This window comes from Carcharhinus amblyrhynchos, chromosome 5, assembly GCF_965287045.1.
Source record: "Carcharhinus amblyrhynchos chromosome 5, sCarAmb.v2.hapA, whole genome shotgun sequence".
In the NCBI taxonomy this organism is placed as follows: domain Eukaryota; kingdom Metazoa; phylum Chordata; class Chondrichthyes; order Carcharhiniformes; family Carcharhinidae; genus Carcharhinus; species Carcharhinus amblyrhynchos.
In genome coordinates this window covers 82,438,820-82,456,391 of record NC_137328.1, presented here as the reverse complement: position 1 = coordinate 82,456,391, position 17,572 = coordinate 82,438,820, and the positions used below count along the sequence as shown (strand labels likewise).

The 17,572-nt window shown below is 42.6% G+C and overlaps 1 protein-coding gene across 8 annotated transcripts in view; it reads left to right on the top strand.

The window, feature by feature from the left end:
- cast (calpastatin) overlaps positions 1-16,889 on the top strand; it is a 187,096-nt gene extending 170,207 nt beyond the window's left edge. For 7 of the 8 annotated variants that reach the window (XM_080189095.1, XM_080189091.1, XM_080189092.1 and 4 more), the window contains 8 exons: positions 956-1,012; positions 2,287-2,376; positions 4,506-4,601; positions 8,668-8,730; positions 9,524-9,622; positions 11,456-11,533; positions 13,122-13,190; positions 15,436-16,889. In XM_080189095.1, coding sequence (XP_080045221.1) covers positions 956-1,012; positions 2,287-2,376; positions 4,506-4,601; positions 8,668-8,730; positions 9,524-9,622; positions 11,456-11,533; positions 13,122-13,175 — 537 coding nt within the window. In that variant the 3' untranslated portion in view covers positions 13,176-13,190; positions 15,436-16,889. The remainder of the gene's footprint in view (positions 1-955; positions 1,013-2,286; positions 2,377-4,505; positions 4,602-8,667; positions 8,731-9,523; positions 9,623-11,455; positions 11,534-13,121; positions 13,191-15,435) is intronic. The other variant, XM_080189093.1, reaches the window with a different exon arrangement.
- Positions 16,890-17,572: the final 683 nt, after the last annotated feature.

The following is a 17,572-nucleotide window of genomic DNA, read 5'->3' as shown; positions in this document are numbered from 1 at the left end:
GGAGCCCCTCCACCGGTTGGATTCATATATGGAGTTCCTCAAGGCAACTGTTTTAGGACAAACCATTTTCAGCTGCTTCATCAATGACCTTCCTTCCTTCCATCATAAGGTCAGAATGTTTGCAGAGTATTCAGCATCATTCGTGACTTCTCAGATACTGAAGCAGTCCATGTCCAAATGCAACAAGACCTCGGCAACATCCAGGCTTGAGCTGATGAGTGACAATAACATTTGTGCCACACAAGTGCCAGGCAATGACCATCACCAACAAGAGAAAATCCAACTTGTCCCCTTGACATTCAGAGGTATTAACATTGCTGAGTCCCCTGCTATGACCAAAAACTGAACTTGGGCGGGCATATGAATACTGTGGCAGGTTAGGCACTGGAATTCTACAGAGAGCAACACACCACCGGACTCCCCACTCTTGACGAGCTGTGGCCACTTCTGAGATGATAAGCAGTCCCGGTAGGAGCCCATGGTACTAGGTAGGTGCCCAATCCTATGGAGAGGACAGGGAGGGAAGCCTGGGAAAGGGGCATGGGTTCATAATAGAGAGGTTGATGAGGGAGAAGCACCCATGTGGGGAGGGAAGCAGACCTTGGCAGAGAGGGCTGCTGGTGTGGAAAAGGGCCAGGATTAACAATGGAGGAACCCCCTCCTTTCCCACCTGAGCCCTGAGTATGGTGATCTCGTACCTCCCGCCTCCCCATACCTGAACCCCAACCGCCCATTTCAAAATTGTGGCTGAGTAGGAAGCTTCCCTCACACCTGTAAAATTGTGGATCTGTTGGGGGAAGGGGGTGAAAGGACCACCCAGAAACTTTTACATTTCCCCCCCACACCCCCACCACAATCCACCACCCCACAAAACCCAAGAACAGGTACAACTCTGCGCTTCATGCATGAACAAATGAAAATGAAGTAAGAGTTGTGATTTCTTTTTCTTACAAAGGCGCCTGTGAAAGCTTCAACAGCTGCCTCCGTTTCTGCAAGTCAAAGTGGTGCTGAGGTGAGTGAGAGAATAAAGAGTAAAATATGAAACCTGGGGAAAAGGTTAACCAGAAAATTGATTCCAGCACACTCTATTTTGTCTGTAGAGGGACTTTATCCCAATCTTGACAGATCTCACGTACACCATATACAATCTGGGCTTTCTCCTTTTCATTTATTATCTTTGTTGCTGTCTGTTGTGTCTCACATCTCTCACTGTGATTTTGTGCATTTCTACCCAGCTCGTGGGGAGGGGGAGGTTGGTGATTACATTGTATTACACTGTGGGCTGTTAATCAGGGCTTTTTTAGCCTGTGTGTTGGTAATTGTGGCAAAGGTAAAAGATAGCTCACAATCAGCAGAACGGAGGGAAAAGGACTGCTTTATTTTGAGGTAGTGACAACAGCACACCTGCTGTTCCTGAGCCAGAAGCTGTCACTTCCATTTTGCTGCCAGCTTTTCTGGGTCTGGGGAACCTGACCAACAACTATTTTTAATCATTAATTCAGACTCTGAACTGCACTGGGGAACCTGATTTAAATATGTGTCAGTTTGACATTGTGTTTGTTTTTAACCATTTACTTATCCTACGGAACCCCCTGCCCAACCTCCACCTGCCTGAATTGGGTGGCTTGGTATTGAGACCTATATGGTTGACAGCATGTCACCCACAGTGACATTTCCAGTGGTTAGCACTGCTGTCTCACAGCACTAGGGATCTAGGTTCAATTCCTGGCTTGGGTCACTGTCTGTGTGGAGTTGCACATTCTCCCTTTGTGTAGATTTCCTCCGAGTTCTCGGTTCCCTCCTACATTCCAAAGATGTGCGGGTTAGGTGGATTGGCTGTGCTAAATTGCTCCTTAACGTCAGGGGTACGAGCTAGGGTAAATGCATGGGGTTGTGCAGATAGGGCTAGGATGGGATTGCGGTCAGTGCAGACTTGATGGGTCGAATGGCCTCCTTCTGCACTGTAGGATTTTATGATTCTATCCATACAGTTTGCTGGAGAGATCCCATCTTTTTTATCTACATGCCACTTCCTGCTGACATCTTGCCTGTGAATCAGACCAGTTCACGGAAATGTAAATTCACTTTCTCATGGTACAGAGAATGAGGCTAAAATTGTTTGGGTCATGTTCTGCTTGCTTTGGCACTGCTGAACTTGGTGTCAATTTTTTGACACTGATTCATTTGCCTGGGGCACACAGACTAAAACCTTCATGTAGGATATTTCACTGCAGTCAGAATGCGTGGGGTCAAAATTTATAAAACACCTTTTTTATGTCTTTATAGGGCAAAGATCCAATTACACTTCTGGCAGACACTCTTCCATCTGAAGCACCAGACCAATCAGGTCCCAAGTACACTGGCCCTCTGGTGAAGGTATGCATGAAATTTCTTTCCTAAGGCTTTTAGCCTTTAATAAGAGTCCTGATACTGTATCAAACATTAGTCAGTTTTTTGGTAGAGTTTATATACATTTGTATACATGAAATAGTATATGCTGTTTTGGAGAGTCAGTGCAGACTTGATGGGCCAAATGTTCTTCTTCTGCACTGTATGGATCCTAAAAGAAGGAAATAACGCTCTATTTTCTAGCATTTTTCATAATCTTAAAGTCTCAAATTGATTTACAGCTACATTTAAGGATTTCCATACACACCTAAATATACTCCATTCTTCTGAGATTGAGCAATCTAATTTCCCCCTTTTCCTTGAAGTGCTCATTGAGAAAACCATAATAGATTCATATAGCTCCATGTGCTATAAGATCAGCCGCCTCAGCAATCTTCTAAATAGGACCCTTTGATACAGAAATAAAGTGCATCAAAGCTATATTGTGAAACAATGGCTGTCCTGATCCTATCACTATTCACTATGTATTAAGCAAACTTACAACTGGGCACACTTTCAGACCTATCTGCTCTATCACAAATAACTCTTGAAAGGCAAAACATCTCAAGTTTTAACAAGTAGCAAGTTATTGCATGCTACTACTGTGCAGTGGTGATACGAGTAATATGCTGCCGTCAGTCCATAAAAACATTCTGCCTACCATACAATTGAGCAACATTGTATATGAACTTCAGTGGCAGTGCAATGCCAGGTATATGGGCTATACCAAAGATGGGCTGAGGTGACCAGAACGGAACACAAATGTGGTCTCACCAAGGTCCTGTATAGTTGCAGCATAACCCCACGACTCAAACTCAAACCCCCTGTTAATAAACACTAACACACTAGGCCTTCTTCACACTCTGTCCACTTGAGTGGCAACCTTCAGAGATCTGTGGATAGGAACCCCAAGATCTCCCTGTTCCTCCACATTCCTCAGAACCCTGCCTTTGACCCTGTAATCTGCATTCAAATTTGTCCTACCAAAATGAATCACCTTGCACTTTTCAGTGTTAAACTCCCATCTGCCAGTTTTCAGCCTAGCTGTGCATCCTATCAGTGTCTCTTTGCAGCCTACAACAGCCCTCTCCCTCATCCACTACTCCACCAATCTTGGTGTCATCAGCAAATTTACTGACCCACCCTCAGCCCCCTCTTCCAAGTTATTGATAAAAATCACAGATAGCAGAGGACCCAGCACTGATCCCTGTGGTACACCACTGGTAACTGGCCTCCAGTCTGAAAATTTTCCCTCCGCCACCACCTTCTGTCTTCTATGAGACAGCCAGTTATTTATCCAATCGGCCAAATTTCCTTCTATCCCACACCTCCTTACTTTCTTCATGAGCCTACCATGGGGAACCTTATCAAACACCTTACTAAAATCCATGTGTACGACATCAACTGCTCTTCCTTCATCTATACACTTAGTTACCTCCTCAAAGAATTCAGTCAAATCTGTGAGGCAAGACTTACCCCTCAGAAATCTGTGCTGACTGTCCTAGATTAAGCTGCATCTTTCCAAATGGTCATAAATCCTGTCCCTCAGAACCTTTTCCATTAACTTAGCGACCACCGAAGTAAGACTAACCAGCCTATAATTACCAGGGTCATCCCTATTTCATTTCTTGAACATATTCTGTGATCTAATTTAAAAATATAATCGGTCAAGCTCTAATGTGACTCATTTACACTTGCTAGAGGTGAGATTCGTTCTTTTGCAGGAAATTGCTGCCTACAAAGAAACAGAATATGCTCAAGACTTGTGCCAGTTTTGAATTGCCTAGGAGCTCAGGGAATCTTCAGTTCCCCATGTCCTCCTCCATGGTAATGTCTCAGCCAATCAGAGTCAATCAGCACTCTTTTATCCTCCATTGGAAATTCTTGTGATCACTTGAAAGTGGAAATTCTTGTCTTAACTTGTCTTAACAAGTGGAAGACAAAACGCTTTAGCAACATCTCCTGTTTCAACAATAGTCAGGTTCTATATTATCAAGCAATTGAATAATTACAAAAGTACCATCATAGTTTAGTTAACTTAAAACATTCATAACACGCGATTTGGATATTCAGTCTCAATATTTGTGATATTTTTGAACATGTTTTCATATTTTCAGGAAGCTGATCATACCAAGAAGAAGGCTGAACTGGTTGGAGAAACTGAAGGATCTATACCTCCTGATTACAGATTTACAGAACAAGCTGATCCTAAGGTTGAGACTAACAATTAATTTGCAGTAATTCAATTGTTGCTTCCGTACTTTACTGCTTTCAAAACATTTCCTGTATGCACAAGAACATAAGGAATAAATGCTGGAGTAGGCTACATGGGGTGGCATGTTGGTTGGCACTGCTGCCTCACTGTGCCAGGGACCACGTTTGATTACAACCTGGGGTGACGTCTCTGTGGAGTGTTCTCCCCGTGTCTGTGTGGGTTTCCTTCAGGTGCCCTGGTTTCCTCCCACTGTCTAAAGATGTGCAAGTTAGATTGATTAGCCACGCTGAATTGCCCCATAGGTTAAGGGGATTAGTGGGTTAAATGTGAGGGTTATGAGGATGGGTCCTGGATAAAATGCTCTATCAGGGAGCAGTACAGACTCGATGGGCCAAATGGACTCCTTCTGCACTGTACGGATTCTATGGCACAAACCTGCTCCACCTTTTAATAGGTTCATGGCTTATTCTTGACCTTAACTCCACATTCCTGCTGGATTTCCATATCCCTCGATTGCCTTTGAATCCAAGAATCTAACAACAGTCTTGAATATTCGCAGTCACTATAGGACCCTGGGATGGTGAATCCAACGATTTGCCATTGTCTGAATGAAAATATTTCTTCTCCTCTCAGTTTCTAATGCCCATTACATCATCCTAAATCTATGCCCCCAGTTACCCTCTCTGTATCTAAAAGCTCTGTACAATTGCAACAAAACTTTCTTATGCTTGTTCTCTAGCCCTTTTTCATAAGAAATAAGAAATAGGAGCAGGAGTAGGCCATCTAGCCCTTCGAGCCTGCCCCGCCATTCAATAAGATCATGGCTGATCTGTCGTGGCTCAGTTCCACTTTCCCGCCCTCTCCCCATAACCCTTAATCCCCTCTCTTATCAAAAACCCATCAACCCGCGTCTTAAAAATATTTAGCGAGGCAGCCTCCACCACTTCAACGGGCAGAGAATTCCAGAGATTCACCACCCTTTGAGTGAAGAAGTTCCTCCTCAACTCCGTTCTAAACCGCCCCCCCTTTATCTTGAGGCTGTGCCCCCTAGTCCTACTGTCTTTTTTGAGCGGGAAGAGTCTCTCCACCTCTATCCTATCCATCCCATTCATCATCTTATACGTCTCAATGAGATCTCCCCTCATTCTTCTAAACTCTAACGAGTACAAGCCCAGTTTATTCAGCCTCTCCTCATAGCTCAACCCCCTCAACTCCGGTATCAGCCTAGTAAACCTCCTCTGCACTCCCTCCAAGGCCAAAATATCTTTGCGCAGGTGCGGCGCCCAAAACTGCACACAGTACTCCAGCTGCAGCCTCACCAATGCCCTATACAGCTGCAGCAAGACCTCCCTACTTTTATATTCAATCCCCTCGCTATGAAGGCCAGCATCCCATTCGCCTTCCTGACCACCTGCTGCACCTGCAAGCTGGGTTTTTGCGACTCATGCACAAGGACCCCGAGGTCCCTCTGCACCGTCGCCTGCTGCAGTTTTTCGCCACGTAAGTAATAGTCCTTCCTACCAAAGTGGACCACCTCACACTTGCCAACATTAAATTCCATTTGCCATTTCCTGGCCCATTCGCCCAGCCTGTCTAGATCCTTCTGCAGACTCTCCACACCCTCCGCACAATTTGCCATTCCCCCAATCAAAAGGGCAACATACCAATTGCTTGCTTTCTGTGTTTCTTGTATAAGGACATCCAAATCCCTCTGAGCACCAACATTTAATAGCTTCTCACTATTTAAAAATATTCTGTTTTCCATTCATACTGCTAAAGTGAAAAATCTTCCATTTTCCCTCATTATATTCCATTTGCCACCTTCTTATCCACTTGCTTAACCTGTATGTCTCTGCAGATTCTTCTAGCATTGCTATGCAGACTATGTCAATTCCCCAGGGTAAAACAGTATCTTGGGCACCTGTGACCTGTGCAGCCTTGTGTTTTTCAATGATACTGATAAGAGAATCTGTGTGAGCCATGCAAGCAGTGGCCTGTGGTACTGTCTACCCCTGTGAAATCCATGTTGTTTTCAAGCAGCAATGTCTGAGCAAATTACCCCTCCACCCCCACCCCATGTGTCTTCCACATATTGTCACATCAAGCCTCTTAGCCTTAGTGAACTTGCATATATTATAGTCAGTCCCTCATCTAAAGATATTTCTTTAGATTATGAATGGCTGAAACCACTGCACTGATCTTTGCAGCAATCAACAATTGACAACCTGCCAACCTGAATACAACCTATTATTCCCGCTCTTTTTTCTCTTCTTTAATCACCAGTTCTCTATCCATGCTAACATATCACCCTCAACTACATGTTCATGTTGCACCTCATTGAATGCCTTTAAAATCGAAATATATTGCACCTACCTTTTCCCCATTTCCTACCCTGATAGATACAGACTTCTTTTGGATGTTAAAATTACTTTTGTAATTATGGCACAAGAGCAGAAATGATCAAGTTTATTTATTAGTCACAAGTAAGGCTTACATTAACACTGCAATGATGTTACCATAAAATTCCCCTCACCACAGTCCAGCGCCTATTCGGGTCAATGCACCTAACCAGCACGTCTTTCAGAATGTGGGAGGAAACCGGAGCACCCAGTGGAAACCCACACAGACAGGGGAAAATGTGCAGATTCCATACAGACAGTGACCCAAGCCGGGAATCAAACCCGGGTCCCTGGTGGTGTGAGGCAGCAGTGCCAACCACTGTGCCAGGCTCAGTAGTTCTAAAAATGTAAATGTGAATAGTTATTCTAAAACTAACACTCTGCTCTCCATTGTCCAATTCAGTCTTATAAAACTGTGATGCTTGAACTCACTGATCAAATGAATATTATTAGTGATAACAGCATTTGTAAAATCATAATAGGCTTGTGCAGATTTATGAAAGGGCAATTTTGTTTGACAAATCTGTTGGAGTTTTTAAGGATATTACTAGTAGGGTATATATAGGGGAGCCAATGTATGTAGGATATTTGGATTTACAAATGTATTTAATAAGATGCCACATAAGGTTGTTATGTAACATTGGGGCTTCTGGGTTTGGGAATATATTTGCATGGATTGAGGATTGATTAATGGACAGCAAACAGAAAGAAGACACAAGCCATTTTTCTGTTGGCAGACTGGAATGAATGGGGTACCATGAGGATCATTGCTAGGTCCTTAGCTATCACAATCTGTATCAATGACCTGGATACATTATCCTTGATTCCTGCATCTTTGCTGATGATACAAAGTTAGGTAGGAAAACACATGCTGAGGAGAACACAGAGTCTGCGAAAGGATTTAAACAGGTTCAGTAAGTGGACAAAGCATGGCAGTTGGACATAATGTGGAGAGATGTCGAGTTATCCATTTTGGCTGTATAGCTAGGAAAGCGGAGTGTTTCTTAAATGCGGTAAATCATGGAATGTTGACATTCAGAGAAGTCTGGATATCCTTGTACAGAATTCACAAACATTTAACATGCAGGGGCTACAAGCAATTAGGGAAGAAAGTTGTACGTCTGTATTTATCAAAAAAGATACGAGTACAAGAGGAAACATATCTTAAAGCAATTGGAGAGGGCCTTGGTGAGAGGACACCTGAAATTCAAAGTTTTAGTCTCCTTACCTAGAGAAAAGTATGCTTACCAATGAGGGAGTACAGTAATGGTCTACTAGACTAACTCCTGCAATGAGGGGGTTGAGCTCTGGAGAGAGTAGACTAGAGTTTACTAAAATGAGAGATGATTTCATTGAAACACATAGCATTCTTAAGGTGTTTGACAGGGCAAAAGCTGGGAAGATCTGTTCCCTGGGTGTGTCTAAAAGCAGGGTTCATAGTCTCTGAGTGGCAGAACAGGCTTGAGGGACTAAATGGTAAGTCCTACACCTATTTTTTTAGTTCTCATGAGGTTTACCTTGATTTGCATTCAACATATTTACACAGCAGTGATTTCTCTCTGAGGTGCTGAAATATTTGTGTTGCTGCTTTGCCAGCTGCTTTCTAAACTCTAAATATTTCTGATGTTCCTTGAAAGAATCTGATGGAGCTGTTTGTTGTAACAGGATAAAGGTAAAGTGGCCTCTTCCTCCACTGGTCCAGGAGCAAAACCAAAGGCAACAGCAAAGGTAAAGTTCAAATGATTTTTTTTTATTGAAGAAGAATTTAGTTTCCTGTAGTACAACTCCTCAGGACACTGTTCCATAAGTTAGTGACTCTCATGAGCTTATTTTATTAAGGGGAGTCCAAGAAGATTGTTAAAAGATATCATCTCAGTGAGAAGGTTAGACTCATAACTCCAGCTATTATTCAAATTTGGAAGATCCCCCCGCAATCTCTCTTTCTGAGTTACCCCTCCACTTGCATTTCTATCATAGAATCTTTACAGTGCAGAAGCAGGCCATTCGGCCCATCAAGTCTGCACCAACCACAATCCCACCCAAGCGCTATTCCTGTAACACCGCATACTTACCCTGTTAATCCCCATAAACTAGGGTCAATTAATCAATCTAATCCGCACATCTTTGGATTTTACTTACATTTCACTTTGTCTTGGCTTTTGAAGGAGAGGCAGGGTGTGGTTCTATAGATTGAAAGTGATCTCTTTCATCCTCTCCCACTTTTCACTTATATTGTCACAATTAAGAAGGAGACGCCCACTCTGCTGTCCCGCAGGCTGCATTGTCGACTCAGGGGAAACAATGAGTTGCCTGTTGACCAAGGGGAATAGCAAACAGTGTGTGAGGACCTAAGAAGAACACAAATTAATAGAGAGAGATGGTAGTCACACTACATTTGAAACAATATTGCCATAGTAGAAATGATTCAATTCCAGAGTGCTGTATTGAAATTGGTTTGGTTTTACTCAGTGAATCTCAGATCTATACTATACTGAAGTCTGATTGCCATGTTTCCTGACAGTTACTGACAAACGATGAAGTAGTAGAAAATTTGTCATCAGATTTCAGCTCCTGTTCATCAGCTTCACATACCGGAGCACAGGTACCTCAGCAGAAAGAGGTACGGCCTATCATTACCAACGTGTGTGTGTGTATTCCTTATTTTGAATGTAAAATGCTTTTTCTCAAAAGTGTTTTATTCTTTAAGTGACCCATTAATGTTTACTATACATGAATGAATACTTGGTGCATATTTGAATATACTAAAATATATTTGAATTAGTTCTTGGTTTTGTTATTGTCAAAAGCAGGTTGAATTTCTAGGACCCCAGGACTTGTTAAGACTGAAAGCTAAGCATTCTAAAATTACTTCATTCCTTTAGTGATTTATTTGCAGGTTCTTATTTAATAGAATATATTTTCTTCATTAATCCAATTTGCTTTGCCCTGAGAATTTCCTGGATTAGAACCAGTGGATAGCTGCATTTCCCAGGATGAACTGTGAGTGCTGTTGCCTATTCAGACATGGAACTGTAGAATCGCCCCTCAGTGTTTCAGTAGATTTTCTCTTTCTCCCCGCCATCATTGAAACAGGAGTGGGCCATTCAAACTCTGGAGCATGTTGCAACATTTAGTGGGATAATGGCTAATCTGTACCTTAATCCCATTTACCAAGGACAAAGCATACTTCATAGACTTGATAACATTAAAACTTGGATTAGCTTGCTCTTTTAGAGCACCAGTTTTCCTTATTTCTCAGCCTACCTTGCTATTTGCTATTCTCACTACTAGGATTCATGGGGGCTATACCTCCAGATGTTTTAATGAAGTCCTTTCACTTGAGCTTTCTGGATTGGAAAACTCTGCCTCCAAATCATATTATCTCACTCAAGCAAGAAACAAAAAGATTCGCAGATTACAAAAATTAGCAATATCTGTGCTCATGTTAATTATTCAGCTGGAGTGGTATTCCTCTTATTGTACTGTGTAGAAAAGAACTGGGTGCTACCAATATAGAAACATTGAGTAGAGAGGCCTGCCCTAGTGGTCAGATAGTCAGTTAGACACCTTTTCTGTGAATCTCCTTGCTGGGATTACCTTTGATGATTGTGTGCAGTTGATCCATTATATAATGTGCAAATGGAAAACTCTACCTGTCCTCTTAATCCCAGGAAGGGAAATGCAGCACCTGAATTCTGGCAACAATGTCTGCAATTCTCCCAATAGTGCTGAAGTGGCGGGAAAACTGTTCTAGATCCCGACTGTTTTGTCAGTTCAGCTTCTCACCCGAATCTCCGCAGAGGTCCCAATCATGAATCTCGTTCAAAATCTAGTGGTGGGGGGGGGGGGGGTCGTGGAGCTTATTCGTGCCGGAGTTTGACAGTTCTAGAACTCTGCACATGCGCAGTGACTCCGATCTGTCAGACTCCCCGTTTGCTGGCCAGCTCAATCACTGGCCAGCCTGGGACCCTCGCACTGCTACCCCTCTAAACTCCCCACGGCCAATCATGGCCTCCACGACAATTCCCAGACCAGCCCTGACCCATAACACCCTGATGTATAGCACCCCGCACCACTACCCGCTGCCACACCCCCCCCCCCCCCCCCCCACCCCCACACACACACCAGTGGCAATCCCACTCAAAGCATTTCTTTTAATATTTATCATAAGTTGACATTTTCTTCACTGGATAAAATGACACTTTAAAGGTTTTGTGGTCTTAATTTTCCAAATACATAATTTTAAAAAATGAGATTTATTCTTGAAGTCTAATTGTATTATTTTCCTTAAACCTAAAGATCTCCAAAGTGTATCAATGTTATGAAATATTACAGCTTTTTTCATACTGACTTAACTCATGCTACAGGACAAAGCATGCATCCAAACTGACTGGATGATTGGTTTAAAGCTGCAGTTTTCCCTCTGTAACAATGAATGAATGTATTCCCACAGGTGGATCATAGTACTGGAAATGGAAGCAAGACTGCTTCAACTCCCAAAACCAGTGACGTAGGACCAAAATCACCAAAGGTAAAGTCAAGTATGAGCAGCAATGCTTTGATGTGAAATAAAAAAACCAACAATTGAATTGATAAATTTTTGAACAGTAAAGGAATTAAGGGTAATGGTGAGCGGGCAGGTAAGTGGAGCTGAGTCCACAAAAAGATCAGCCGTGATCTTACTGAATAGCAGAGCAGGCTTGAGGGGCCAGATGGCCTACTGCTGCTCCTAGTTTTTAATGTTCTTATGAATGTATTACTTGGTGAAATTGCTTACTTCCTTGCAATGGTGAATCATTTGAGTTGAGGAATTGCCTTCTACATATTAGCTAAACCTATCCAGAAACACGAGTGGTATGACCTATAACTGGAAAGTTTATATGTACGGGCAAAACTAAAATAGACCAATTCCTGTGTTTGCAGAATGACTGAGATATGTCATTAGATTTTCAGTTACTCCACACCAGACAATCTCCACCTAAATGACAACTCGGATTAGATGGAGAAGGCTTCAGTTTGTGAGCTGAAGGGTAGTACGGTTGGACTTCTGTCCCTCAGTCTACTGCGATCCCAGATTCATGGGATAAAATTGCAGCATGAAAGGAGCAGCTAGCTGTGTAATTTATAGCACTGCTGGTTATCTGAAACAAGGGTAAAGGGTGGGAGGGACAAACGTTTGAAGAGACACCTGGGCTGTGATTCTCCGTTTCTGTATTCGGCAGGTTGGGAAGTGAGTGGGAGCAGAGAATCTAACTAGAACCCCCAAACAGCTTTTACACTGGCAGGATTTCCCACTCAGAATGTCTCCCCAAGTTGCCAATGATGTAATGGGGTTCCTGCCATGAAAGGTCAGGAACACCATTACCATTTTATTAGCAGGCTTCCCTGCTGTGTTATTTCCCCATCGCCCCACATTAGGAATTCCTTCCCCTGCCCCCCCCTCAATCACACTGGCATAATGTCATGCCAGTTTACAGTGGCCACAGTTTACAACAGGCCTGGATCAACTACAGGTCTGTTAAGTACAGACCCGGGGAGTGGGGGGTGAAGCCTGGCACTACCTGGTCAGTGGCTTGGCGATGTGAAGGGGCTTCCACTGGGGAGGTTCGGGGGAGATACCATGTCAATTGTTTGGGGAGGGGGGGTGGAATTTTGTCCATGGGAGGTGATTGGGGGGGGGGGGGTGAAGTTCATGGGGATTTTGTCTTTTTTTTGATCAGGGCACCCCTGATCCCTGATCAGCTGTGGGCCTGTTTCCATGCTGTAACCCTCTATGACTCTACTGACCCATCACATCTGCCACCTTCAGCTAACTACAATTGATCAGTGAAGATAAATAACCACAGATTATATTTCAACTTCTTTTTAAACCAGTTGTTATGGTACTTTGAATGAAGTTGACAGATAAATATACCCTATGTAAAGTGAGCAGAATTAGGTTCTTACCTCATTCATTTTTTGCTCCATGAAAGATAATGAGAACTTGAATACAATTACAAGCCAAAATGTATCTTCCTGCTTTTTCCAGCTTCCTGAATAGAAACAAGCTGTCTAACCTAGTGTAGAGAGTGATATTTTGTTGTAACATGTGTTTCCTCTTATTTGTTCTTTGATAATAGGCAAAAAATCAAGCTACTGCTACACCTGATGCAAAGAAAGCTCGTAAACATTAATGTTTACAAAACCAGGTAACCACAAACAGAAAATATTATTTGTCCCTTTTTACGTTCAACATCAGCTTGGCATGGTGACCAATAATGAGAGGAACAAGCAGAAGCTGCTGAATAAATGGTCTCTGTCTTGGTGGCAAAGAAATTCTGACTCTCAGTTGTTGGAGGTGACAGTGGAAGGGGCAAGGTTGAAGAATGCAATGAACCAACAATAGAGGAAAATAGTGGGGTGGTTACCTTTGCTCTCCTGGTTGATTCTAGAGCGTGGGCAATGGTTAAAGCTCTCTGAATCATGATGTGATCCAAATCTGGTTGCAGCTGGCAAAGGTGGCTGTGTGGCACTTACCATCAAGTCTCCATATCTTAGATTTTGGGGACAGGAAATCGCAGTTGTATCAGGGAATGATTGGGATGGGAGATGGTGAAGGTTTTGCTGGGGAAAAGAACATCAAAGATAGTGATGAGGGAATGGTTCAGTAAAGCAACAGCCGTGGGAGTGTTAAAGTGAATAGAAGAACAAAGGACATGATATTAATCACAGCCCGGTCAACCCTGCAGTGTCTGGGTGCAGATGATGCAAAGGAGTCCAAGTTGATGTGGCAGTGTGGACGTTTGCATTCAGATTATAGTCTGCACAGGTTCTGACTTCCCTTTCATCACACGGCTGACTGGGAATCGCTCGCACTATCACTGCCTGCCACTGGCGATTGTTGGATGGATTTGCAGGTTGATATGAACATAACTTCCTTGGCCATTGTCCTGGGCTGGGACTCAAACCTTTCTGACTCAGAGGCAAGGATGTTATCCACAGCACTACGTAATCTCTATTGCGTCTGGATGCTGGTGCACAATTAGCAAAGCTGTCCTGCAGACTGTTAAAGCAACAATTTGACAGTAATGTAGTCATGGAACCATATCTGTCAGCCAACATCCAACTCACCCCTGTCACTATCCTTGGGTACGATGTGCCCATTGGGCAGGAGATATCCACCAGAGTTGGGGCCACAGTGGCTGGATACATCCTTGGGTGTCCTCATCATTGATTCCAACAGCATATAGGTACATGATTTCACCTGAGCAAGGCCTCTTACTGATCACCATCCTCTCAGTACTCCACCATCTTGAACACCAGGTGAAACAAGCACAGAGATTTACTGTACACAAAATATACTGACTGTAGGAACGTTGATGTCCAACATCAGGAATTAGCAGTCCAAAACTAAGCATCCCTGATGATTTTAGCCATTGACTACACAATTGTAGTTGTCATAATCTATAATGTAGGCATGTCTCTAACTCCTCCATCACCATCAAATTACGATATCTATCTGAATCTAGTGGAGACTGTAAAAGGATGTGCCAGGTGCAAAAATAGGTTAACTAGGTAATGATGTAAAAACCTAGTGCGGTGACAACATGAAGCTCCCTGCATGCTAAACACCAAAGACAGCATGGTATGGCGAGAAATACATTGTCCCCACAATCAGAGGGTGTCCTGTCCCCGTCACATCCAGTTGAGAATGACGGTGGGTAAGGAGAGAACTAAGTGAGAACAAGAGGCTGCATTAACAATGGTGCAGCCCAGAAGCTATGTGTAAGACTTATATAGAACAGTACAGGCCCTTTGGCCCTCGATAGTGTGCCGAGCTATGTCCGAACCAAAGATCAAGCTATCCCACTCCCTATCATTCTGGTGTGTTCTATGTACCTATCCAATAACCGCTTGTAAGTTCCTACAAGTGTCCGACCCCATGATACAAGACTGAAAGTTTGCAAGCAGCCTCAGTTAAAAATATTGGATGAACAATCCTGCTTTCCTCTTCCTTATCAGCCAATTAAAAGCAGCTGCATAAACAAATTCTAATCCTCAGATAAGGCAAAATATAGTGAGTGCTGAAATCTGAAACCAAAACAGAAAATGCTGGAAAATCTCAGTAGGCCTAACAGAGAATATAGTCAATGTTTTGCGTCTGGATGACCCTTCACCAGAGCTAGTTTTAATCCTTGCTTAGAGCAGAGAAACATTCTCATCTTGTCTATTCAGTAATTACAGTCTTTCATCAATAATTTCCAAGCTGATCCTCCCAAAATGCTCCATAATTGAGAGGAAATTTAGGAGAAATGGCACAGGTGGCACTTTATACAATTTCTCCACAATTAAAGTGGGCAATCAGGGAACTTTACAGAAAATTCTGCTCCTCAGTATTTACTGTATTGCTTTTCTTTGTATTTTAAACTAATGGTTTGTTTTCTTCTTCTACAGGTCCTGGTTCAAAAACTGACCACTGCAAATATTTTTCCCACTGGGAATGTGCCTCTGTATAAATAAAGATCTGTGGTTTCCTTTCAATTTTCTAAAGAGCTGCTATAACATGATTTATGGGGATGTAACGCATTGAACACTCAACGTTGCGCGAAATAGAAATTCAAACTCAACGTACTAATTGAAACTTTACATCACTATGAAATAATGCCTGCTCTCAATGTTCACAAACTGGATTTATATATTTAAAAACTGAAATTGTTTTCTAAGTGGGGAGGAAGTTATATTTGGAGGAAATGTTTACTGCTAAAATATTTTATGCCACAAAAACATTGATATTACATTTTGATGTGCTCGTTATCACAGTACATTAGGTTTTACACGCCTCCTGTTTTCAGTCTAAATCAGAAAATTTCTGAAGGCCTCGCACTCCCTGGTACCTGTCTGAGGCCTCAATGAATGTTCACAATCTTGGTGTTATATTTCACCCCAAGAGTGCTTCCTGCCATTTCTGAACCATCACCACTGTGTCCCTGCCTCAGCTCATCTGCTGTTGAAACTCATATTTTTGCCTTTTGTTACCACCGCCACCGCCCCCCCTCCCCAAACTTGTCTATTGTTCTCCTGGATGGCCTGCCATTTCTCACTTATCTAAAACTCTACTACCTGTATCCTAACTCACACGTTCCATTCATCTGTTAACCCTGTGCTCCCTGACTTGCATGAGATTCAGATCTGGAAACGCCGCCTCTGATTGAAGATTCTCATCCGTTGTTTTCTATGGCCCCTCTTCACCTCTGTCATCTCCTCCAGCCCTCAAACTCCTCCAATTCTGCAAAAGCAAAATATGGTGGATGCCAGGAATCAGAAACAGAAGTGGAAAATTATAGAAACATGTAGCAGTGACTGTGAAGTGAGAAACAAGAGTTGACAGATCAGGTCATTGACCTTTGAGCAGAGCTCCTCCAATTCTGACCTCTTCAGCCAATATCCAGTTTTAATTGCTTTGTTATCTGTGGCTGTGTCTTCAGATGCCTAGATTCCAAACTCTGGCATTCCCACCCTAAATCTCTCTGCCTTTTTCAAGAAAGGCACTCCTTAAAACTGTATCTATGTTGAAGCTTTTGGTGCTCTGTCCTAATATCACCTTACATGGCTTGGTGTCAGATTATGTTTGGTAACTCTCCTGTAAAGCACCTTGCGACATTTTACAAAAGGATATATGCAAGTGCAAGTTGTTGCACAGTAAAATGTTTACATTGACTGTAAAAGGCAGATATGGCGGTCCAGAAATTCTATATTTTTCTTAACGCTGCATCACATAGAGCATTTTGTTAGAGACTCAACAGTTCAAGTACGCATATGGATTATAGCTTTGGGTGTATTATAGAATCTGTATCACGTGGGTAAAAAGAAACTCAAAATAAAATGCAATAAACTTGCAAAATATAATTGTTATTTCTTCTTACTTGTATATCAAATTAATGTGAGCAAAAAATCCAACATCAGGAAGAATACTTCTAAATATGGAGAGTGCTCTACAACACTGAGACCATCCCTAATGCCTACGTATCGAGATGATGCTTAACATTATACAAACAGGACATCAAATATTGGAGTCCAAGGCCAGAATTTTACTGGCACATCCACCCAAGGCTCGTAAGATTGTGCCTGATGTCAACGGAGAATGCCATTCTGCAAGACTGGTTAAATCAGGGCCCAAGTCTGTTCAGCTGAAAATGTCAAACACCGGCTCCTTCCAATCAATAATGTTTTTCTCATCATTTTTATTTCTTGTCTGGACAAATTGGCTAATATCCTGAACCAGTGTGATTTGTGAACTCGTAAGAGCTTTAACAGAACTGTGAAACAGTGTGGAGAATTAAAGTGGAATATTGAGTGAAGGACTTGTAGCAAAATACATTGGGCTAAATCTTACCAAAAATGGCAGTGTTGTTTCCAGCAAGAAAATCTGCTCATTTCTTTCTCGATCTCACGACACTCTGCCAAAAATAAAATCAAAGGGACATGTTTCACGTGCCAAGCTCTGCTGCACAGAGATTGGGACACCAACCTTAAAGTGTGCCCCAATCATAACCTGAGTAAATTGCAGTCCCAGCTCACCACAGAGGTCTCA